This window comes from Octopus bimaculoides, chromosome 28 (genome assembly GCF_046866305.1).
Source record: "Octopus bimaculoides isolate indiv1 chromosome 28, ASM4686630v1, whole genome shotgun sequence".
NCBI lineage: Eukaryota > Metazoa > Mollusca > Cephalopoda > Octopoda > Octopodidae > Octopus > Octopus bimaculoides.
In genome coordinates, this window is record NC_142955.1 from 7,487,457 (window position 1) to 7,514,797 (window position 27,341).

Below are 27,341 nucleotides of genomic sequence, written 5' to 3' on the forward strand. Positions count from 1 at the left end.
GATAATAGGCTATTTTAACCCAACTATAAGCTGAATAAAACCATTCAATATATCCACACATTATATAACCATTTCCAAAGTATCATTAACGGAGTGATTAGGGAAATTTCGATTGTCGGCAAGCTAAATAGTTTTTAATAACATAGCACCTATTTTTAAGACAGCTTGGAGGAATAGTGGTTTTAAAAATGATATATATTATATTAAAGATACCCTATTCAAATACAAATTAGGTAAACGTTTTCCAAACCTAGCTGAAGCCAGTATTAATATCTTGTTCGTAAATAACCCTATCGTTTTAGGAGATTTCCTAGGTATTTTAGCATGTATAATAATAATAATAATAATGATGATAATAATAATAATAATAATAATAATGATAATGATAACGATAATAATAATGATAATAATAATAATAATAATAATAATAACGATAATAATAATGATAATAATAATAATAATAATAATAATAATAATAATAATAATAATAATAATAACGATAATAATAATGATAATAATAATAATAATAATAATAATAATTAATAGCAACAACAACAACAACAACAACAAACAGCGGCAAACTGAAAGTAAGACTGCGAGAAAACAGAAAATTATATGGTTTAACCCCCTTTTCCCCTGCAGATTAGAAATCTCCCCTAAAATGTTTTTCAATATCGTCGATAAGAATTTCCATGTAGGCCATAGATACCATTCTATCTTTAATAGATCCTGTTTAAAACTTTCATACTTGACTACGCCTAATTTAGGATTGATAACTGTAGGGAACAATAGATTCAAGCTTGGGAATAACGGGAATATGGGTAGCCCCAAAACGAGTAGGATTAATAATAACATAGATAAAGAATGCACAGGGACCAGCAACTGAAATAAAGCCTGCACTTGTCGGAACTGCAGTTTATGTGCATTAGGGTTTCCTGTCTAACTGCCAATCAATGTAAGAAAGTATACATAAGAAGTACCATGGATTTCAAAACGAGATATAGAGGACACATCAGCTCGTTCTCGAATCCAGGAACAAAAAAAAAAAAATGCAACAACACTGGCTAAATATATTAATGGTCTAAAAATGCAAGATAAGGGATTTAGATTAAACTGGTCAATCATAATGGAAACCACCCCATATAAAACGTATACTGGAAGGTGTAAGTTATGTACGAAGGAAGCAATTAGTATACTTCGTAGGCATAAATATTTAGCTACATTTAAGTTTTTTAAAAAGTAGAAAGGATAGAATCCAAACATCGACCTACCTTTATGAAATAATTTCTTTCACTTTATTTAGATTTGATCAACTTAGAGTTTAAGTGTAAAATTCTTTATACTTTAGCATCTTAGTAATTCACAGGTTTAGCGTCACATTTGAACATATTAACCTTCTATATTTAAGTTGTAAGTTGACAATCATTGTAAATTGTAAATCACAAATATCAGTGAATTTTTGGACTGTTCCCACTAACATTCTGCATATATGCATTCACCTTACTTTAATTATTTACTATTTTTAATTATCAGCTATCCGTCTTATATGGTTAACCAGGTTTAACTTGGAATTTGAGTCATTTTATTTTATGCAGTTTGCTCATCATTTGAAATTAGTGTTGTTTTGTGAAATTGTACAGCGTGATAACCCCGGTAAATTGTTATATTATTGTCGCTGTTTGTTTTACTTGTTTTGTGTTAAACAACACTTTGTTTTACTGCCTTTTTGTTGACATGTTCCCCACTTTCTTAAGTGGGTTGCCCAGTTTGGAAAAAGATGGAAATTGAAAGTCTAAGTTCCTCTGAGGAGGAATTGCTACAAGTGATTCACAAAATTGACAAGAAAGAAGAGGAAGGAAAGATGAATTTTGCGACCATGGCCAAAAGCCACAACAAAGATATAGATATGCAGGAAATAAGCAATGATAAGAATATGCTTTGTAGGGAGGGACACGATGCAAAGGTGTCCCCATCCCAAGAATTTTTGCAGGAAGCAAAGGTCAGAATTATAATATACAAAACCTACTCTATAAAGGCCCAGAAGATTAAAGTGATGACCACCATGCAAATTGAAAAGGTACTGAAACCTATATGGCAGGAAATTTCATACCTTTCAAGAGGGTGAAAATTTGGAACGGTGGAGGTGCGGTTCCAGGATGAAGCCATAGCCAGGCTATACTCGGTAACCCCCATGAAAACTGATGAGGTGGTTCTTCTACCCATATACCTTGGAAGGCATGCTTCTAGGGTAAGGGTAGGAGACATACCTCCAGAAATAAATGTGGCTTGGCTGGTGGCTGCCATTCTTCTAGGTATGAAGGAAAAAATAATGGTCCTCCAAGCCACCAGCACCTCATGAAAAAATTGGCAGGGGTAGAGCCTGAATATGACGATTCAGGCAGCCCTGGAGGCCTTAGAAGAGATGGTGGAGACCATAACGGTTGTCAACATGATACTCAGGGTAAGAGTGGAGAGCAGGACCCCGCATTGTTACAAATGTGGTTAAAAGGGCCACATTAGGGTAGAATGTCCTCCACCACCCGTAACAAGAAGAACCCATAATCACAAAAGAAACCGTACCTCTACCAATGACAAGAACCAGTGAAAGTACAGAGGAAGATGGTAAATGAAAACCAGTGATGGATGGGAGATTACAGCAAGGAAGAGTAGAAAGAGGAGAAAAAAAGGACAAGTTATGAACGATGACGCCCATCCCACACCCACCCATCTCCCATCCGGACCCACTTTGTCCCACCTTTCCCGTACAGACACCAACCCCTACTCTGCCTCACCTGACACTGACAAATTATCCACAAGCATACAGGAGCCCCAAATTCCCCAACCCCCAACCTATGAGGAAAAAAGCATAGTAATGTTTAACTTGAAGAACGCCGAGTTATTAAAGGTCACAAACAGTTGAGAAGAAAAAATAAATGTAATCACTGCAGACTGTAGGGCGGTGCCATTGCACTTTAAGTGTGTGGGAGTACATCTCAAATACATAACAGAACTGGATGGATTTGGAAATAATGTTCTACACTGGCAAAAGAAGATTGATACCAGGTGTCTATCAGTAACGTTAGGATATAATGAACTTATTAATAATTTCAATATTGATATTTTAAATGATGAATAAGGACTAAAAGTAATTGGATAACAAGGATAAATGAAGTCCCCTGGTCATGGGGTTGCGTGACTTCATTTCATTTTTTCATTTTTATACTATCATTAATTCATCCTTTTCATTCATTTTTTGTCCCCACAATGTTTTGTTTTGCTTTGTCCCTCTACATTCACCCCCTGTGGGTAATAAGAAAAACCCCTCATTTTATTTTATTTTATTTCAACGAATATTTTAACTTCATTTTCATTCACACAAATATTTTACTTCACAACTTTTTCCACTTCACAAAGCCTTTCTATATCATTGAGAACTTTTTAAAACATACTATAACATCTAGAACAGAATATAACATTACTCAATATGACTTGAAGTTCTGTAAGTAGGAGATATTTTAAGGTTTCTCAATTTTTAAACTATTTTAATCGATTTATTTGTACTTCTGATGAGGGAAATGCAACTATTTGTATCGGCTGGAAAACTCATCCGATACAAACGCATTCCTCGAAACAATCATAAGGTTTTGTAATACTGCATTTCTTTCGATTGTAATATTGGAGCACTTGAAATCTAACATCTCGATGAATTTCTTTATGTATTTTGTATTCCCATGATAAGGAAACTTGACCTACGAAAATCTGTATTCCACTTTGACTTTTGTTATATATATATACACATACATACATATATATCTATATCTATACACACACACTCACACACACATAGTAAGAAAAAAGAGGAGGAGAATTTCGATTATCCAGACATGGTGAGTTGTAATGCAATATATATATATATATATATATATATATATATATATATAAAAGAAGGAAAATGCACAGTTTACATAGTTTTAATATATTTTATAAGTGTTTGTTGACTGGTATCACTTTCGCTAATCAAGCCATTGAAATTGTTGTAATTTTGTATTTTCCTAAGAAGATTTTAATCCATGTTGTGTATGGAATAAAATGAAACAACAGGTAGAAAAATCTAAGGAGAGGTAATTGGTGATCATTATTATTCAGGACTCGAGAGGTAATTGCTCATTTTTGGAGGAGGTGTAAATAAATATACAAAAACTCAAAATCTAAAATATTGAGATGAAATATTTACAGTGAAGTGTATGCGGATATGAATTAAAATATATACTAAGAACAAAGTTGGTTATGCATTCATATGTAGGCCTGGTGAGATGCAGGAGAAATCCAGGCAGGAAGCACTCCACAGGACTGGAAGTCTTTCAGCACCTGTGTCACCTCAAGTCTTCAGTTGGGGAAACCCACCCAATACCACCCCAGAGGCCCAAACCCAGCTAGTGAAAGATTGAACCAAATGGCCCAAGAGGAATAAAACAAAGGAATGGCAACAACTGGACCGAGACCTCGACATAATATTGGATTGTATACTTGCAGGAACAGCTGAACAGAAAGTGAATTCTCTTGTAACTGTTGCATTCATTTTGGCAAAAGATTGCTTCAGGACAGATTGGTTAGCACAGCAATCAAAAGGAAGCCTAGCAGAAGAGAGAGATGCACCATCTGAGGGGAGAGATCAAGGCTCTCAATAAGCAGTATAAGTGGGTCTCTGCTGATGAAAGGGAAGGCATCAGGGACTTGTCAAGTCCCCGAAAGAAGCCCGTCATATGTGTGTGTGTGTGTGTGCGTGTGTGTGCGTGTGTGTGCTGTCCTCTACCATCGCTTGACAACTGATGCTGATGTGATTACATCCCTGTAACCTAGCGGTTTGGCAAAAGAGACCAATAGAATAAGTAGTAGGCTTGCAAAGAATAAGCCCTGGGGTTGATTTGTTTGACTAAAGGTGGTGCTCCAGTATGGCTGCAGTGATATATATGTATGTATATGGGAGAAGTACCACAAATGCAATCTTCCTAGTAAGACAGTTACAAGAAAAGCATTTGGCCAAAAGTAAACCATTGTACTTAGCTTTCATTGGCCTTGAGAAAATTTTCAACAGGGTTTCCTGCTCTTTTATCTGGTGGTCTCTAAGGAAGCTAGGAGTAGAGGAGTGGCTTGTTAGAGCCATACAAGCTATGTACAGTGGTGCTGTCAGTAAGGTGAGAGCCGATCTTTAATACAGATTCCAATATTTGACAATTTTGAAAGTAAGATATTGTGGTAGACTCTGTCGAACGCTTAGGGCCTCCACTAATGAAGAAAAATATAAAAACATCGACGAAGAGATGCACAGGGAAATAAACAAACAAACCGAGGGACAACCCCTCGAAAATACCATAAATTTTTGGAAAGAAGTCTGTGAAATGGAAGAAAGAAACTCTCTCCTACGCTGGGAAAAAAGCAATGATTTCTTCCAAAGATATGAATCAACTTTTAAAAAAGAATTCAGCACAGATAATCCTTTTCTAAAGAAAAGAACTATAAATAATAAACAAAAACTGAACAACGCACAAACCACCACCAATTTCAACCACTTAATCAACAACAACCCTCCTCATTACCCTCCATACACCATAAATAGAAATCACTTACAACCACCCAAAACTAAACAGGGAACAAGCTTACAGACAACGCATATATGAAATAGATTGCACCAAATCTAAAGATCACCCCTACACCAGGAACAGAACACACCAACAACGTCCCAATACCAGGCATAACCATCCCATAACAACCCAAAACAACACTAGGATAAGAAACACACCACATACTAGTCACTACTACCCTATGACCCAAAATTACTGGTCCCCACCGAACGCAAGAACAACACAAAATAACGTTAGATCAAGAAACATCCCACATACTAGAAATTCGAAACAAAAATATATCACATACAGAAATGTTACACACATCACTAACCAAAACACCCATAGACACCCACACACACATAACAATCTGAGGCAACAATACTACCATTCCCCCGAACCAATCCCATACAACCTCACAGACAGCTCATGCAAACAAAATTACAAACAACATTTTTTAGCCCCAGACCAGAGACACCAGGACACAGGCTGGAATCTGGTAATCAGGAAAAACCGAAGATAATCAATCTCTCAACCAAACCTCTTTCAAGCATAAAAATAGACATCCTCTCAAAAGGGCTAAAATTCACCCAACTCCACGCAGAGCCAACCAAAATGAAGTGAAGGACAGCATAACAGAATTCTGTAGAAAATTAAGACTCACAGAAGCATTAACCAATCACAACACTGAAGATGACTCACTAGTCAAAAACAAAAGTGAGCACATCCCACACAAAGGAAGAAATAAAAATCTTGATGAATTCTGCAACCACATTGAGAACTTCCCTTACCACACCATGCATAAACAGACAGTTAACTCAAACTTTAACACTACACAATGGAAGGAACTAATAGAACTTCAAAATAATGAAGATATTACGATTAAGGAAGCAGATAAAGGAAGTGCAGAGATCTAGTAATCTCCATGCTTGATGACAATCAACATTATGAAAAAGTCACAAACTACACCCCACAAAAAATAATGAAAACTCTGTCCTCACTAATTAAAACCCATGGAAATGAACTGACAACCAAGGAGATTGATTTTCTAACAAACTTCAAATGTAAACCTAGCCTCTTCTATGGTCTGCCAAAAATACACAAAAGCCAGATTATAAATGAAAGCATTAAAAAAATCACCAAAGACGTACATACATACACCAAACCCGGGGGACCTAAAACTATGACCCAACATAGCTGGCCCAGCCTGTGAAACACACAGACTAAGTCTATTTATGGACATCCTCCTAAAACCCTTCCTTAAACACATCAATAGCTATATCAGAGATGACTTGGATATGTTAAATCACCTCCCAAAGAAAGTCAAGGAAGAAACAATCATGGTTTCATTTGATGTGATTAATTTATACACCAGTATACCTCATAATTATGGACTAGAGGAAATTCAGTTCTGGCTGGACCAATTCCCGGAAGAAATCCCAAACAGGATCAGTAAAGAATTCATTACTAAATCGGTTGAATTCATCTTACGAAACAACCACTTCATGTTTGACAATAGTTTCCACCAACAAAAATCCGGAATTGCTATGGGCACTAGGGCAGCTCCAGTCATTGCGAACCTAACAATGGGTTACTTGGAAGTAATAATATACCAGGAATCTTTATCTACCTTTGGAAAAACCCTTTCCCAATACATAAAAGAAAATTGGAAAAGATTCCTGGACGACTGTTTCATACTCTGGAATGAAAACACAGATAAACTCTTGAAATTCAAAAGTCTATTAAACAGTGTCAACCCAAACATACAGTTCACAATAGAATACAACCAAAAGGAGCTCCCATTCTTGGATATACTAATTAAAAAAGTAAACCTAAAAATAGAAACGGACATATTTTACAAAACCACAGACGCCAAACAATATCTACTATTTGATTCATGCCACCAAAGACACACCAAAACAAACATCCCCTTCAACCTTGCAAGAAGGATATGCACAATAGTGTCAGAACAAAATACTAGAGACTATAGACTACAAGAACTCAAAAACACACTAATTGACAGACACTACCCAGTTCAACTCATAAAGGATGGAATCAGACATGCATCACAAATCGACATAGAAAGCTTAAGAAAAGTTAAACACAGCAACACACCTTCTCCGAAAATACTGCCGTACATATCCACATACAACCCCAGAAACAAAGAAGCCTTCACCATCATCACCCAAAACATACCAACGCTACATAAGGACCCCAAATTAAAGGAAATTTTACACACACACAAAATCATTAAATGCTACAAACAACCAAAATCACTAAAAAAGATCCTCACAAAGGAAAAATTATTTTCCAAAATAACAGATGCAAAAGTGAAAAAATGTGGTCGACCAAATTGCGCAACATGCCCAAACCTTCTAGAAGGTTCAGAATTCCTTTTCAAAGAGGGACAAAAATTCAAAATTATATCTGACTTTACTTGTGCCTCAGAAAACGTTATTTATGTAATAAGATGCTCGGTCTGCCACGAAAACTACATAGGGTCCACAGGATTATCGCTCAGATGCAGATGCACTCTGCATCGACAGCAGATTGCATTCCCAGAATATCGAATGATACCCTTTGGTGAACATATTTAGAAATGTGCAAAACAAATGCTACCACAATTCATAATCTTTCCATTCTATTAATGTGCCATTGGAACACCAACACAAATTAGATTAAATAAGGAAACCTTCTTCATTCAAAAATATAAGCCCAAACTTAACCATTGCTAACACTTTTAAATTAGGAAATTCACCTCACTGAGAGAAATAAGTATAGAACAAAACCTAACATTCTAAACCAAACCATGGTAAATTAATCAAAATCTATCACCTCCTACATTTCGATTTTCTCCCTTATACTGGAAAAAATCCCTGATTACCTCCCCCTATCTAGAACTCTATTTTACACACTGGAGCAAAGACATGTTACGATACAAGTAGAGAAATTTGAAAAGACAACACGAAACCGGTTATTTCTCCAAGTACAATGTTTATATACCCAAAATTTTATAACATTTTTCTGACATAACAATTTAAATATATACTTTAACCATGTAACACAAGCCTTCTGTAGTTTTTTCACTCTTGTTTATCTTTTATATATATATATATATATATATATGTGTGTGTGTGTGTGTGTGTGTGTGTATTGATATATATGTATATATATATATATATATATATATATATATATGTATGTGTGTGTGTGTGTATATATATATATATATATATATATATAAGTTAAAAAAAAAAGACAAAAAACAATAACAAAAAACAACAATGTGAGGACGTGATACAGATAGTGTTATTAGACGCTCGGGAAAGGAAAGAGAGAGAGTATGATGTTTCGGGCGGAGCCCTTCGTCGGAAACAAGGAAAGTTCAAAGAAGGGAAAAACGGAGGAAGAAAAAATCAACACCGATGTCCATGAGGTTACATTGTGGAAGGACCGGAAGAGGAAGTGGTGGAGGAAAAGTTCTTTTTAAGACAGGAGAGTGAAAAAGGGAGGTGAATATGTGTGCGTGCGCGAGGGTCTGCAAGTGTGTGTAATAACAGAACGTGTGTGTGCGTATGTATGTGTGTGTGTGCACGTGGTTTGGTTGTTTATCTGTTAGTGTGTATGTGTGTGTTTGTGTGTGTGTGTGTGTGACGTAGTGGAAGGAATTAGTAGCAGGAATAGTTAGGGAGTGCTTGTGGACAATGGTCAGTGGAAGGTAAGCAGGCAGTATTTGAGTATGTGTGTGAGTGTGGGTGTGATTGCCTAGCAGTGTGTGCCTGTATTTTTTGTGTACGTGTGTGTATGTGTATATATATGTGTGTGTACGTGTGTGTGTATATATGCATGCGGTTTTGCTTAGTGGATCGCACGTGGGTTATTTCGTGTGTGTGTGTGTGTGCGTGTATATGCGTAGTATGTGTTCGTGTATGTGTCACTGTTTGTTGTGTGTGTATGTGAGTTATGTGTGGGTTCATTTGTGTGTGTGTACATATGTGTGCACCTGGGTGTGTGTATGTGTGAGTGTGTGTGTAGGAGTTGTATGTAGGTTCATTTGCATGTTTGTGTGAGTGAGTTCGTTTCTACATGTGTGTGTATGTGCCTTGTATGTGTGCGTGTGTATGTGCCTTGTATGTGTGCATGTGTATGTGTGTGTGATGTGTGTGCGTGTGTGTATGTATGTATACTTGGGTGTGTGTGTGAGTGCGTGTTGTGTATGTGTAGGAGTTATGTGCGGGTTCATTTGTGTGTGTATATGTGGGTTCGTTTGTGCCGGTGTGTGTGTGTGTCTTCTGTGTGTGCATGTGTGGAGGGGGTGCGTGTGTATAGGTGTATGTGGATGTGCGTGCGTGTTTGTGTGGGGTTGTAGGTGTTGGGTACGTGTGCGTGTGTGTGTGTGTGTGTATTTTGTGCGTACGCGTGTGTGTATGTTTTTGTGCGTGCGTGTGTTTGTATGTATGTGTATGTTGTGTATATGTGCGTTGCTGTGTACGTGTGTGTGCGTGAGTTTGCTTCTGTACGTGCGTGCATGTGCGTGTGTTGTTTATGCCCATGTGTGTGTGATTGTATGCATGTCTGTGTGAGTGTGTTGTGTTGGTGAGAGGTGTGTGTGTGAGTATGTGTGCGTGTGTGTATGTCCATATGTATATGTGAGTGTGCGTGTGTATGTGTATGTGGGTGTGTGTGTGTATGTATGGATGTGCGTGTGTGGGATTGTGATGTGTGTGGGATTGTGAGTGTTAGGTACATGTGCGTGTGTGTGTATGCGCATGTGTGTCTATGTGTGTCTGTATGTGTGTGCCTGTGTGTATGTGTATATTGTGTATGTTTTCGTGCGTGCGCGTGTGTGTGTATGTGTGTGTGCATGTGTTTGCTTACGTACGTGCGTGCATATGCGTGTCATTTATGCCCCTTGTGTGTGTAGTTGTATGCGTGTTTGTGTGTGTTGTGTATGTGAGTATGTGTGTGTTTGTGTATGTGAGAGGTGTGTGTGCGTGTGTGCATGTGTGTACATGTGTGTGTGTGTATGTGTGTGTTTATGTGTGTGTGCGTGCGTATGTGTGTGTGAGAGCGTAAAGATGTGTGCCAGGTATGTGTGTTTTATTGTGTGTGTGCACTCCTGTGTGTGTGTGTGTATATATGTATGTGGCTGTGTATGTAGGCGTGCGCGTATATATGGGTGTGTGTGTGTGTGTGTGTAGGGCTGTGTAAGTAGGTGTGTGTCTCTATCACTGTGTGTGTATATATGTGCGTTCGTCTATATGTGTGTGTGAGGGCGCGCATGTATGTTTGTCATGCGTGTTTGTCAGGTGTGTGGGCGGTGTATATGTAAGGTGTGTGGGAGGTGTATGTATTAGGTATATGGGAGGTATATGTGAATGGGGGTTATGTGTGAATGGGGGTTATGTTTGAATGGGGGTATATATGGGTTATGTGTGCAAGGGTGTGTATGTTTGCGTGTGTGTGTATGCGCAAGTGTGCATGTGTATGTGAGTTTGTATAAGTGTGTGGGTGAATCTGAGATGTTAGAGGGGGAGTGGTTGGCCAAGTGGAAGTGACGGTCGACAGGGGAGTCCGAACCTAACCTAACGTCCCTTAGGTGCTCGGTGAAACGGTCGGCCCGTCGGCGGCCCGTCTGACCCACGTATAGTTTGTTGCGTCCTCATCTGCTGTTGTTTTTTACATAAATTCTCCCACATATATATATATATATATATATATATATATATGTATTTATATATATATATGTGTATATGTATCGATATATATATATATATATATATATATATATATATATATATATATATATAGCTGAGTTTATGAGTGTGTGTGTATGTGTGTATCCAATTCATACATTTACACAATTCCCCTAATAAAACCTAAATTTCCTCTTTCTACGACCTTTACAAATCCTTTCAACTCCTACTTTCTCTTATGAACGTTTACGAACGATAACTCCTACTTTGTCTTATGCATACAAAGTCATAGATTAAACTTTCCTTTTCGTTACGCTGTATGTAAACAAACAAGTTTGTTTTTCGAAGCGCTGAAATGTATGGTAGTACAAGTAGAAAGATAGATTTTATTCAATGCATAGATACTGAACAGTATACATATAAGGGATAAAATCCTTTTTTCTTTTTAAAAGCATCTATTACACTATTTTCCTTTTGTTTCTTGACTCCCGTAAGGCGTCTCAGAACATTCACGCTTTAGTTTGACCGACAGGACAACACATTGCAAAATCACTGAACTTCATTACAAATGTGGGTAATTTTTCAGATTAACACCCGCACGATTTTCACTAGGGTGTTAGGGTTAGGGTTTTAGGGTTACGGTTAGGGGGTAGTCTTCAAGTTTAGGGATAAAAAAAAAGTAAATAAAAATCAAGTGAAGTAACTGAACGTCTTACTGTCTTACCACTATTATCCGTACTACTCTGTTTATAAATAAATCACACACGTGATTTGATTGAAGTTAACTGAGAGATCGAAAATGCCTCGTGGAAGACCGGAATATTTTTATTTACATTTTTTTTACCTCCCTAAACTTGAAGATTACCTTATTTTCATCTTATCTACATGAATTTCTATGGCGGAATTCAACCCCCCCACCCCCCCAAAAAAAACATTCGTTTATTTTTTTGGCTGCCATTTCTGACGTTTATAATGTTGAGTAGGTTAATTTCTAGAACTGCATGCTGACCCTTGAATAAATATCTAACATCTGTTGAATTTCATTATCATTTCCATCGACAAAGAAGTTCTCTCCTTCTGTCGCATGCTGTTTTAGAAAAAAAAAACCCGTGTGTAAAAACAAACAAACACGTGTGTGATTTATTTATAAACAGCTAAAAGAAAACACATTTCAGAGTAGTACGGACAATACTGGGAAGTCGTTCAGTTATTTCCCATGAATATTTTTTGTTTTCTTTTTTTAACTCCCTAAACTTGAAGATTACCAGGTTAGGGTAAGTGTTACGGTTACAGTTTTAGGGTCAGGATTAAGGTTTTAGGGTTAGGGTTTAGGGTTATGATTTAGGGTTAGTGTTAGGGTTAAGTAATCGTGCGGATGTTAATTCGCAAAATTACCAAAATGTGAAAACTACCGACCCTGCCATCTATTATAACTTTTGTTGTTCTGTTTAATATATACATAGGTTATGCCTCCAAAGAAGAGAGCTTGCTGGGGAAAGAAAGCAACCGGTTTAATAAGACAGTAACAGACTGCAGCAATTCACCACATTCCAGAAGCTACTTTGAACATAATGCAAAATGGTGCATCAACATCTTCTGCCCAATCTGTTAGAATTCTGGCAAAACTGTGTAGCAACAGATCGCCAGCAATTGCTTCATCAGAAATTGCCGTCCTAACTCCTGCGAAAAAGGATTACCCTGCTATGTATAATCAGGGCAGTGCAAAAAGTTGTTTTGCACATATCATTTGTATAGCCAATTAGACAGATGAAATTTACATACGATTAATAATGTTACGCAAAACAGCCTTCAAACTTGTCCTTTTAATTTCGTCTTTTGAATTACGAACATATTTACATCATAAGTGTTTTTTCGTTGTAAGTCTTTCTTTTTTAGTTGATTTTCACCTAGCAAGACTTATCGTACATGGCGTAATAAGTCACACCCGGACAACGTCGGGTTATACTGCTAGTATATATATATATATATATATATATATATATATATATATATATATGTATGTATGTATGTATATGTATTTATATCCTGCACCTGCAGTAATGTTATGTACTGCATCTCTTACTTTCTCTGTCCTTCCCTATACATTGGTCAAATGGAACACTGCTTGACTGACCGGTTCACAGAACACCTCCAAGACATCAGACTTGGCAATGACACCCTGGTCTCATGCCACTCCCATACTACTGGTTATTCACTACAAGTTCTTTCTGTGTTCAGACTGTCTGTGCAGGGGCCACCCGGACTATCGCCTTTGCCATGAACAGGAATTAATCTTCTCCTTTTGTTCCTTTGCACCATATGGGCTCAACTCACTGCCTCTCTACATCTGACACCAACCCCACACAGATTCCCACACACCCACAAACACCTTCTCACTCCCCATACCACACACCCTTATCGACACATCCACACTCTATTACCCATACACCCACACACACTCTTCAATAGTTTCTCCACACACACCACTATATGAGCACACCTACTCACTGTTCAACTTAGTACGCACACAAAACATCCTCATGCACATTCCTACACCTACACAAGCACATAATGCCTAAACACAGACAATATATACACACATACGCAACACATATAAACTCACACAACACGCATAGACAGACAACTTTTTGCCAAAAACAGTATATACACATGCACACTATATGGTCACAGACACACACACACAAGTGCACACACCACCTGAACAAGCATACATCAACTTCTAAACACAAACGTTTGCATACACATGCACATGCGCACACACACACACATACACACACATATAACATGTCTATATGCATACTCACATATAGACACGTCCATACATGCACACACACACACACATACATACCTGTACATGTAACACATATTACCCAACATATTTTTCAGCTTGCCCACATACACATACTCACTCCCCTATTCACATATACACGCCCCATTCTCACATACACACACTTGCATGAGAGCGAATTTGTTTGGCCGAGTCACTGTTGTTATCTCCCTTTCATTCAGCCTCTTTCTTTTGGCTATTTCATTATGTTGAACCGTTAATCCCTACACATCTTTTCTTACTCTGTTTTTTTTTTCATTCTCTCTCCTTTTCTTCCTCTTAATTCTTTCTGTTGAAGAGCATAGGCAAAAAATGTAAAAGACTTTTCCATTCTTCCTGAGCATTAAACTAATACATCAGCTTGTTCCTACATCTGTCTTCGTCTTTTGTTTTCTATAAATTTGAACTATATATATATATGTATTTATAAGTAAATTTATATATGTATATATATGTGTGTGTGTGTGTGTGTGTATGTATATATTATATATATACATACACATATGTGTATAATATATGAATGAAAATCTCCCAGACAAAGTCTCCATCATCATAATTTAGCAAATTAGAAATACTTTAATTTCCAACCACAATGGACCATACTATGTGCTAGAATGCACCTTACCACACTACACTCCACCCCACTACCCCATCGCTAACCATCAAAGCTGTCTTTTTTTGCTTTGTTTTCCCACTGAACTAAATACAGAAATAGATCTGGTCTTGGAATGGTCCGGGGATGCTTGGCGGTGAGACAACAACATAATAGAGCCTGATCAGGATGATGATGATAGTAGTGGTGGTGGTGGTTGTAGTGATGGTAGTGGTGGTGCTGGTGCTGGTGGTGTTGGTGCTATAGGTGATATTGCTGACAGCAGTGGTGGTGGTGATGGTAGTGGTAGTAGCAGTTGTGGTAGTAGCAGTGATAATAGTAGTAGTGGTGGTAGTACTGATGGTAATGTCGGTGGTATCTGTGCTGACAGCGGTGATGGTGATGTCTGTTGTTGTGGTGGTAGTATCTGTTGTTGCAGTGGTGATAGTGGCATCTGTTCTGGTGGTGGTAGTGCTGGTGGCAGTAAGCACAGACAGTGCTGGTAGCAGCAGCAGTGGTCGTGGTAGTAGTGTTGGTGGCAATGGTAGTAGTGTTGTGATAGTATCAGTGGTGGTGATGTCTGTTGTTATGTTGGCGATAGTGGTGTCTGTTGTGGTGGTGGTCGTGGTGGTATTGGTTATTGCCTCAGTCAGAATTGATGATGGTAGTAGTTGTCATAGTGATGCTAACTGTGGCATAGGTGGTGGGACCTGTAGAAACCCCTTCCTATACTCACACAACTTCACAGTAAACAAAACATAAAGACTCCCAGATTGTTTCAACCATTGCCAATAGAGGGATACACACACACTTTATAAGTGTATAGTTTATGGTACAACCCGTATGGTAGTAGTAGTAGTAGTGGGTGGCAGTGGTGGTGGTGGGTGGTAGTGATAGTAGTAGTAGTGGTGGTGGTGGTGGTGGTGGTGGTGGTAGTAGTTGTAATAGTAGCAGTACTAGTTGTGGCGGTAGTGGTGGTGGTGCTAGTAGTAGTAGTAGGAGGAGGAGGAGGAGGAAGAGAAGGAGAGGGGAAGGCATGTTGCCCTAGTTGTATATCCTGGGTATATAACTAGTTGGTATGTTCCTCTAAGGCATAGGTTCTCAAAGTGGGCTCTACCGCCCTGCCCCTCAGTAGGCATTGAGAAGGTCCAGGTGGGCGCTGGTGTCTAAGAGGGCAGTGGTGGTGGTGGGGGGGGGCATAGAGAAAAAGGAGGCATTGGGAGGAAGGCAGGGAATTGGTGGACGCTATGAATTTAGGGCAGTGGACTTGCGGTCGTAGGATTGCGGTTTCGATTCCCAGATTTGGCATTGTGAGTTTATTGAGTAAAAACACCTAAAGCTCCACAAGGCTCCGGCAGGACGTGGTGGTGAACCCTGCTGTACTCTTTCACCACAACTTTCTCTCACTCTTTCTTCTTGTTTCTGTTGTACCTGTATTTCAAAGGGCCAGCCTTGTCACACTCTGTGTCATGCTGAATCTCCTTGAGGACTACGTTAAGGGTACGCATGTCTGTGGAGTGCTCAGCCACTTGCACGTTAATAAATGAGCTGCGACATCACTGGTGCCAAGCTGTATCGGCCTTTGCCTTTCCCTTGGATAACACTGGTGGTGTGGAGAGGGGAGGCCGGTATGAATGGGTGACTGCTAGCTTTCCATGCACAACCTTGCTCAGACTTGTGCCTCGGAGGGTAACTTTCTAGGTGCAACTCCATGGTCATTATGACTGAAGGGGGTCACAACGCAACAAGTGCAGTATACAAATTATATAATATTAAATATCAAATTATTCATAGCATATATAAATTAGTAAAGTATAAAATATTTATTTATACATAAAAATAGGGGTGGTGGCACTGAGTGCATTATGTGGCCATGAGGGGGACCCAAAAAGTTTGAGAACCTCTGCTCTAAAGTGAAGTGTCTGGACAAAGTTCTTAGTTTTTCATTTATTATTCTATATTGATGTTTTCTCTTTATGCCATTTCTTTATCTGTATCACCAAGAGAAATGTAAGGACTGCTGACAAAACACAAGAATATGTTGGAAGAAGATAGGCACAGGTGTGACTGTGTGGTAAGAAGCTTGCTCCACGAAAAGAAAAAGGAAGGAGAGCAACATTGGTTGCTCACCTAAAAACAGGCAAGCGGCACAGGAGGCGGGGGGACAGTGCCCCCTGCTCCCATAGCCTCGAAAAGAAAGAGGAAAAAGAGGAGCAGGGGAGAGTCAGCGGATGTCCCTGTGCCACCGACTGAAACGCTGGCGGGATGTGTGCCGCCAGCAGAAAAGGCTCCGTTGGTGGGAAGTGTGCCACTGACGGATCAGCTTGAGGCTCCTTCCCGTGAGGAGGAGGAGTTTGTCCTCCTTTATTGCAAGGAAGGGCCTGTAAGAAAAGTGCTGGATGACCAGTGTGACCGAGAAATTATGTTCGCGGAGTGCACAATCAGTCCATTGTGGCCTCCACAGGTAACTGCGGAGGTAGTACAACATTCAGTGTTGTCAAGGGCCATGGAGACTCTTGACAAAAAAGAGTTCGCATTCTTTTTTGTGGGCCCTGACTTGTCGCTGCAGAGTTGTTTGCAGGCGGCAAGTCAACTTGCTTGGGGGCCCAAATGATTGGGTTTTTTTTCATGTATTTTTAATGGTTTTTATTGAACTGCTTGAACAGTGATTTCGAGGGGTTTTCTGTCAGTGGGCGCCGAATACCCCTCTCATTTATATCATCCTTCATGACATTAATGCTTTTGTCCAGCCCGCTGTGCTTCTGGCAATTCTGTGTACAGCCTATATGGCTAATTCGATGAAATAAAGAAGCTTGCTTCCCAACCACATGGGTTCAGGTTCAGTCCTTCTGCATGATACCTTGGGCCAGCCAAAGCCTTGTGAGTTGATTTGGTAGATAGAAACTGAAAGAAGCCTGTCATGTGTGTGTGTATATATATATATATATATATTGCAGCGTGGAAGGTGTTTATAAGCCATTTAAAGAGATGCAGCACAGAATTTTGTCAGTGAACAGGTCGCGGTCTCAAAGTGACGAAAATATTTCGACAAATTAAATTTAAATATTGAAGTGAATCTAATGGATTTTGTGTGTTATTTTAAATGGCTTATAAACACCTTCCACGCTGCAATTGTTTTCGTTCCAGCACACGATCTCAGATCAGGTCACTTGCTATGCAAGTACATCTCCGTAATATATATATATATATATATATATATATATATATATATACTTATATATAATTATATAGATATAATTGTAGCAAAAGGGTGTGAATAAGCACACCAACATACTTGAAATAGACACTAATAGTGCTATAAACCACATATAAAACACCCTTCTTTAAAAAATCTGATTGATTCACTAGCCCACTTTCAACCCGTGCTAACAGAGTAAGATAATATGTGGTTTATTGAGCTATTAGCATCTACTTCAAGTATGTTGGTGTGCTTATCCACACCCTTTTTCTATTATATCTATATAGTTATATATCAGTATAAACATTTACCTAACTGGAGTTAACATGCTGGCCACTTGATAGAATCATTAAATGGTTTTATCTTTCATCAATTAAACATATATATATATATATATATATATATATATATATATATACATACTTTATTAAAAGCAGCAGAAATATCACAAAAACTGTTATCCAGTTTCACGTTCCTGTTTGTCGGACAGTTTTGTTAGAATGGAACAGAAATGACGATATAGTCAAATATAAAACTAGTTTAAAGGATACACCTTTGAAAATGGCTTTGTTTCATTGGTCCTTTCAACTAAACAGTCTTAAGCATGCAATGAACAAAATAAATCCAGTATAAATTCCTCTTGTAAAATTGAAGAAAACCTTAAATTGAAGCACAGATTCTAAATACATCTGGTAAATAATTATATACAAAATATAAATCAATTAAAACATTAAAATTAAAATTAAAAATTTTCATGATGTATTACATACATATTTTTTCAGCAGCATATACACATACTAAGCCATGTATAAAATACATATATACACTAAAATATACACAGATGCATGTACATAGTTATATACAGATATAGACATATATAGGTAAGACATAAATACACATATACACATATATAGGTAAGACATAAAGTCACATATGCACATATATAGACATATATAGGTAAGACATAAATACACATATACATATGTGTACGTACTCATACATGTGGACAAAATCTCTTGGTGTATACATATACAGGTCATCTATTACAAACGAAAGAAATGGGAAGTATACATTAAGTGTAGGGAGGAGGGAGAGGAAAGGAAAAGGAAAGCTAGTGAGAGAGGAGAGAAAAGGAGGGTACTGTGTAAAGATGCTATTGAGTATCAAGTAGGAAGAGAAAAGATACTTCGAGTAAGAAAAGAAAAGAGAGAAAGTTTACGAAATGTGTGTAACGAACGCACACATAAAATAAAATTAGAAATATATATATATATACATAAGTATATATTTGCATACAAATTTAGCTATAAAAACAAGGTCATCAGCATAGAGGAGCTCTCAAGGGTAACCTGTCTTGAGTTCCTCTGTTATTGCCTGGAGGACTATGATGAGCAAGAGGAGGCTGAGGGCTGATCCTTGGTGGACCCCTACATATACCTGGAATTCTTTACTATACTCATTGCCAACCCTAACCTTACTAAAGGCATCTCTGTATAGGGCCTATACAGCCCTTATTAATCATTCGTCACTCCCTAGCTTCCACATCGCCCACCAGATAAGGGAACGGGAGATCCTGTCAAAGGCTTTCTCCAAATCCACAAAAGCCAAGTATAGGGGTTTATCTTTGGCTAGGTATTTCTCTTGGAGTTTCTGTACCAGGAATATAGTATCAGTGGTGCTTCTACATGGCACAAAACCAAACTGCATCTCATCTAAACAGACTCTCTCCCTAATTAGTTGGGCTATGACCCTCTCTGTGATACCTCTGCAGTTATTTCTATCTAAAGCATTATCTTTACCCTTGTATGACTCCATCACGAACTACCTGGTTTACAATATGGGTGACTAGGCCATAACCCACACCACCAAATGTTTTAAGCATCTCAGCAGTGATTCCTGATGGGCCAGGAGTTTTCCTGGCTTCATACCCTTAATTGCTTTGTCTACCAGGGTGCTGTCTATTCAGATAGCTGGTCCTTCTACTGGGTCAATATTTGGCAAGCTCTCCTCTTTCTATTCATTCTCCATGTTCAGCAGTCTTTCATAATGGCTTCTCCAAACCTCTTTCTTTTCAGAATCATTAAAAGCAAGTGCACCATCATCCATGCGGACACATTTTTCTCCTGTGACATCACAATTTTCTCTCACACATTTTCTTACAATCTGAAATACTTCAGTTCGTTGGTTCTCACGTTGCTGGACATTGGCAAACTTCTTATCTGCTTCTCTGTTGGCTATGTATACCTGTTGCCCAGCCTCCCTCCTGGCTATCTGGTACAGTTCCCTGCTACCGCCACTCTTCCAGGCTTTCCAGGCCTGTTTCTTTGCTCTAATGGCTTTGTTTACAGTATTATTCCACCACCACGTTACTCTAGGTCTGGAAGGGACTTTGCACCATCCGCAGACTTGGTCTGTGGCACTTAGTAAGCTGTCACGGAGGAATTTCCAGCTACCTTCTACGTCCGAGGTCTGTAGCTCCTCCTTCCTCATATCAAATTTCTTGATGAGGATGTCCCTAAATTTCTGACCATGTGAAGGGTTCTTTAGCTTCCAAATCCTTCTTTTCTGGATTGGTCTGCTTCTTGGCATCATTCTGACTTCGAGTCTAAAGTCACTAATGACTAGTCTATGCTGGTGGGTACATTCTTCACCCAGGAGGGTCTTTGTATTCAAGAGCAACCCTGCATCCCGCTCTCTGGTGAAGATGAAATATATATATATATATATATATATATATATATATACACACACACACACACATGTGTATGTGATTATATATATATATATATATATATATATGCACATATACAAACCTCACCCAGCTATTCTGATTATATGTCTGTGCACACGTTTGAATGTGGTGTGTGCCAGAGGGTTTGCAAATCCAATGGGGGTCTTAAAAGACATGTTAGGATCCACAATGAGCAGAACTTACTTGCAGGTATTGGTAGTGCAAATCAGAGGTGCAATCTGTGTGGGTGTTTTTTCAAAACACTGTCTGGTTTAAAAAGCCACATCAGACGCCATGAAAGGGCTAAGGTGTAGGTGCAGGAGGTGGTCAAACTCTGTTTAAGGAGTAGACAACCACCATATGTATATATATATATATATATATATATATATATGTATATATGTATATATATATATATATATATATATATATATATATATATATATACACCTTAGCCCTTTCATGGCGTCTGATGTGGCTTTTTAAACCAGACAGTGTTTTGAAAAAACACCCACACAGATTGCACCTCTGATTTGCACTACCAATACCTGCAAGTAAGTTCTGCTCATTGTGGATCCTAACATGTCTTTTAAGACCCCCATTGGATTTGCAAACCCTCTGGCACACACCACATTCAAACGTGTGCACAGACATATAATCAGAATAGCTGGGTGAGGTTTGTATATGTGCATATATATATATATATATATGAAAGGGCTAAGGTGTAGGTGCAGGAGGTGGTCAAACTCTGTTTAAGGAGTAGACAACCACCATATGTATATATATATATATATATATATATATATATGTATATATATATATATATATATATATATATATATATATGTATGTATGTATGTGGGTATATATATATAGCAATGAGAAAATGGAGGATAATATGCGGTATCCATCGACTTGCAGAAAATGTATTCCGTTGATTAATCTGTTTATTTTATAACTAAATTGACAAAAAACACAATATACAGATACTTATGACATACCACGTCACATTAACAATTAAGGTTACAAATATAAAGGACATTTAGCAATTGGAGAAGGGACAGAAACTTACAGCTGTTTCGACCTAGCGTTGGCATGCCCAATTCTATCTCTATAGCTCCTGTACGCCAGAGTAATTAGTAAATGAAAATGATGTAATGGGGGTACATGCATGATTCGCTAGGCCTCTTCAGAGATTTACAAAATTCAATACAAATATAAAATAATAAAGTAAAAAAAATAAAAAAATTTAAAAAATGAAAATATAAAAATATAAGACACATAAAAAGCTTACAAACAGTGTACGTATGCATGCGTGCCTAATCCTTTTGACCAGTTGGTGTCTTCTCATGCACAGCATATTTCCAAAGGTCTCGGTCACTAGTCATTGCCTTGGTGAGGCCTAATGTTCGGAGGTCGTGCCTCACCACCTCATCCCAGGTCTTCCTGGGTCTACCTCTTCCACAGGTTCCCTCAACCACTAGGGTGTGACACTTTTTCACACAGCTCTCCTCATCCATTCTCACCACATGTCCATACCAGCGCAGTCGTCTCTCTTGCGCACCACATCTGATGCTTCTTAGGTCCACTTTTCTCTCAAGGTACTTACACTCTGTTGAGTATGCACACTGACATTACACATCCATTGGAGCATACTGGCTTCATTCCTTCATTCTATGTCTATGTCTACAATTTCTCATTTTATCAACTAATAAGTGATCTTTGTTGCCCTGCTTTGTTTCCTGCATCCTTTCTGTTCTTCTGGAAGTAGATTGTTACTTTCCAGACGGTTGTATAACTCTTCTGCCAAGATACCGGTCATAAGATTCCACATTAGTGGTAAGCAGGTTATAGATCAAAAATTTGATGCCAAGTTCCCTTTCAAGGGATCCTTGAGATATAGCAGCATTTGCCCACTTGTCATCCGGACAGGGACATAACCTTGCTGCAGGCAGTTTTTTAGTTGCACAGTGATCCTTTCATGCAACTGTGTAAAGTTCTTCAGCTAATAACCTTGTACTCCATCCGGGCCTGGTCCTTTCCAATTTGCTATTTCTTTTTTTTTTAGCTTCTGTCTCACTGTATATAGATTAATTCTGACATCCTTTTGTCTTGGTACAGTTTCAAGTTGTCTTTTAACTGTTGTTAGGCACACCGGGTTTTCTTTATATCTTGCTGGCCTCTTTCACAGTCTTCCCCAAGATTCTTTACTTGCTTCCACTTCCGGAATCAGTTCCTGATTTTGGTCACTCACTTTTCCTCAAATATTATTATTATCATTATTGAAGGAGAGAGCAGCGCATGCCATCAAAGTGACACTGGGGTACAAATATATGAAGCCCAAATCACCCTATATGACTATATAAGGGTACACCAAGCACATGCATCACAACCATGTGTGTGCGACATAGTGATCTCATATCAAGATAAACAGCACATGACCTTGTAGCTGGGACCCAGTCAGAATTTTCTTCAAGTTGAGTAACCCATCCTACTCAAAATGTTCTTGAATAAGGTTTGTTTAAGGATGAGGAACAAAACACCCATGTTTCCCCATTGCTAAAAATATTTCTACAGCCACTGACCTTAGCCACAAACACTTACTACTAGATTTCCTCCCTGACCCCTATAGACTAGAAGAATACCACTGGCACCTTACTATTCTCTTTAAATTCCTTTCATTTTCATTTTGTTTTTTTACTCTATCTTCCTTTACATCCTCCTCCTCTCTCCTTATTTACCCTTTATTTATTTATCTTCTTGGTTATTTTTATACACTATATTCTTATACACTATATCCTTATGTACCTTATTTTATCCTTAATGCCAATCCTTAATTTCCTCCCTCACTCTCTCTAACTCTCTTTCTATTTATTTATTTTTCTTTCTTTCTACCATTTAAAAGCCACCTCTGCTACCATTCTGTTATTGAATGTTGATACGTTCATGTCTATTTCTGGATATGTACACTATTAGGACTTTAATCTACATAGATTTACACAGGATTGCACCTAAGAACTTATGGACTTTCTTCAGAAAGTTGAATTGTGAACTTTTATGTTTCTTTTTTCTTCCCTTTCTTCATCCCCTTATTCCTTTTCTCCTGTCCTCTGTATCATCATTTCATTAATCTATATCCTTCTCATTTTTCCCTATTTGTCTCCAATGATGGAATATCCCATTCTCTGGGATATCCCAGAAACAGCTGTAAGACTGAATTTTTCCAATAATAATGTATATGACTTGAGATGTTTGTGTCTTGCCTTAATGTTTGTTATCCTCTTTAACAATTATATATATGTGTGTGTGTGTGTGTGTGTGTGTATTTGTGTGTCTGTGTTTGTTCCCCCACAATCGCTTAACAACTGATGTTGGTGCATTTATGTTCCCGTAACTTAGTGGCTCGGCAAAAGAGACCAATAGAATAAGTACTAGGCTTACAAAGAATAAGTCCTGGGGCCAATTTGTTTGACTAAAGGCATTGCTCTAGCATGGCTGCAGTCAAATGACTGAAACAAGTAAAAAAAAAAACATTTATTTTAATCAAATGAAAAGTTACTGAAGTTATTTAAGGGCTGAGAGTGTCACCTAAGTTTGAATTAGTAGTTATGTATGAACATGTGTCTGCAGTCATTTTGTTTTGTCTTCGTTGCTATAGACATACAGACTTGGATTATTAACTGGATGTATATGAATAAGCAGGAACTATTTCACCAACATTATCTCTGCTACTTCCTGGGTATTCAATGGCAAATATATGTAAGTGATGTTGAAATCCTCACAGTCTGTCTACCAGTGTAGAATCTTAAATACTTTAGCACTGATTATGCTGGAGTGGTCATGGGGTGAGGATAGAAGATGATTAGATCTCTCAGCAATTTTTCTTTGATGAGTCAGTCCAGGGTAAAAGACAAGCACACAAACTAAAATTAAGGATATAAGTACTACATTAAAAATACGGTAGAAAAGGTAAAAATCTTGAAAAATGAGTAGGAAAACCTTTCTATAGATCTTTTAATGTGAAAGAAAGCAATGCATGATGGGAGGAGGGAATTTGAAGGAAAGCGTGTCAAGAGAGCTGTTCATAAAGGGTTTTTATGTGGATTTGCCTCCCTGCTGAGATGGTAAAAAAAAATTAATTACCAGTCAAGTGCTGGGAGTGATGTAACCGATTTGTCCCTTTCCCTCAATATGTAGGTTTTGTGTCACAATTTGAAAAAAGTTCTATTATTATTCTTTTTGTTTATCTACAAAATATAACAATTCAGTAATGCCATGCAGCCTAAAGCAAGTGGAGTTATGTCCCTTACATTAGAAAATTCTGCGGATGACTGGAAATTAATAAGGTGTTAGTGTATCATCAAACAACATTAGCGATTGTTCACAACTCAGCCCCACTTTCAACTCTACCACAACCCTGCCACCTCCCACTACAACCCTACCATCTCTAACCACAACCCAGTCCCACCTTCAACTCTACCATAACCCTGCCATCCTCACGACACCTCTGTTCCCGTCTCAACAAAACATGCAATAATTTAATCCCTTTATTGTCATATTTCTGCTGAGACTGTTTCTTTGTTTTGATTAATTTTTAGAACAAAACAAAAAAAAACCCGAAGAATTTAGTAAAATAATTTTATCATTATTAAAAGATAGTATTTGGAACATATTTTAGGGTAAGCACATATGTTGTGCTGCTGTACACTGCCTTGGAATGCAGGAGTCGATGTTTCTTCAGGTGGTGAAGCAGCTCTGTCGGTGATTTGGTACTTCCATCATGACACCAGAGCACCCACTGATGTAGGCAACAAAGCTTCCACACAACAGCATGAGCTTTTGTTGAAGCAGATGTTCCACCTCTGGGCCAAATGTTTCTACCATCTTGCTGCACCATTCATCCTCTTACTTTCTCTCTCTTGAGCCAGTTGTAACGGCTTGCTTTCTCAGCACCTTCAAACAATTTTCTAGCAACATCTTTTCTCTCTTTCATGGCAAGGTGGAATTTTGGCAGAAGAAAGTTTTAATTTAGATCATTTCTTTTAGCCTTTTGGCCCACTGTATGGGCATCATGTCACTGTATGTGTTTTCTTCTCTGTAGTAATAGGGCAGTGTCAGGGAAAAACATTGTAGAGAATATGCGGTGTGCTAAAGGTTAAAACAGGAAGTTTGTATCATAGAAACAGGGGGCCGTCTGAGGGTTGGTATCAAAAAGGTTAAACAGATATTGATTAATTAAAATGACTGAGATGAAATTTTGACTTACCTTACTAATAAAATCAATAAGCTCCCGAGTATTTGAATAATTTGAACATAACTTATGAAAAGTTCCTGAATCTACAGTTTTGCTGTGTAGTTTTAAATTATTCAAACTTTGCAAGGAGGAATCAAATCCAGGTTTCACTGTGTAGATGGTACTGAAATGTTTTAAGGAATGCTGGCCTGGAATTTATAAATAATGAAAATATAACTGAGCCTTAATTTTCATTCATAGTGCATATATAAACATATGTATATGTATAATTTTTGATGATAATATAACTAAAGCCAACTTTTTGGATATTACCCTTATATAATGATTTATATTTCCTATACAATAAACCCTCAACTAACTAAAAATATATTTGCTCTTTCAGTAATCATTCAATGGCTATTACAAGGAATTTAGTTAGAAATATTTCACTTAGACTTTCTAGATTATCTGCTAATGTTGACATCTTCAATGATAAAGCCAAATTTTATAACTCTGCGTTACTTAAAGCAAGCTATAAAGAAAAAATTACCTATATTAACCCTATTGACATTAATTCTGCCTCTATTAATCAGGACATGAAAACACGTGATAATGGTAATGACAATATAAATTTTAGTTCGAATAACACTAAATAAAATAATGTAATTTTGCAGCATGTGGGAGATAACCATTCTTCATGTCCTGTTATACATAATAAAAATAAGTCTAGGACTTTCAAACATAATCACCCTAATAACAAGGTGTGTCCGAGTAAAACTGTTTGGTTGATAATTCCATATGGTAAGCAGATCAAATCCAACCTTCCTTACCAGTTTCGTGATAAGAATTTCCCAATCAATTCACAATACCATTCCGTTATCAATTCACACCAAATTAGAATAGGGTTTTCAGACATCAAAAAACTTCCACAAATCATCTCTTCGCATGACAATAAGTTGTTAAATACGAATCCACTTAATGAAAATAATAACATTGATATTATTAACGCTAACCATTCTTTGAACAATAATAACAACAATATTAATATTTTTGATATAGATTCAAATCGTATTCATTTCCTTAGCAGAAACTCTAAGACTAGAAACTCTGTTTATCATTGTAAAATTACTTCCAGTTTTGACGTCTTATTTTACATCGGTAGTTCATCATTCCAGTTGTTGAAAAGAATATCTAAACATTACTCTACATTTAGACATATCAATAAACTCAGAAATACTGGGCTTAGTAAAGTAATTTGGTCTCTAAAGGAACATAACAATTTGATTTGGAATGGAATATTCTATCTAGGTCCTTCCCATAAGATAAAGGTAAATCTTTTTTGTCTGCTCTTTTCTCAGAGAATTCTCTTGTAAACACGTTTAAAGAGCAAGTTTATCATTGCAAACATTGGCAAAAACATA

General features: G+C 37.6%; 1 protein-coding gene across 3 annotated transcripts in view; it reads right to left on the minus strand.

Annotated features, from left to right (window-relative positions):
• Positions 1-27,341, minus strand: part of LOC106870703 (colorectal mutant cancer protein) — a 542,202-nt gene that overhangs the window by 483,974 nt on the left and 30,887 nt on the right. For all 3 annotated transcript variants that reach the window (XM_089343920.1, XM_089343919.1, XM_089343921.1), the window contains exon 2: positions 25,954-26,129. In XM_089343920.1, the coding sequence (XP_089200046.1) occupies positions 25,954-26,129 (176 nt within the window). The remainder of the gene's footprint in view (positions 1-25,953; positions 26,130-27,341) is intronic.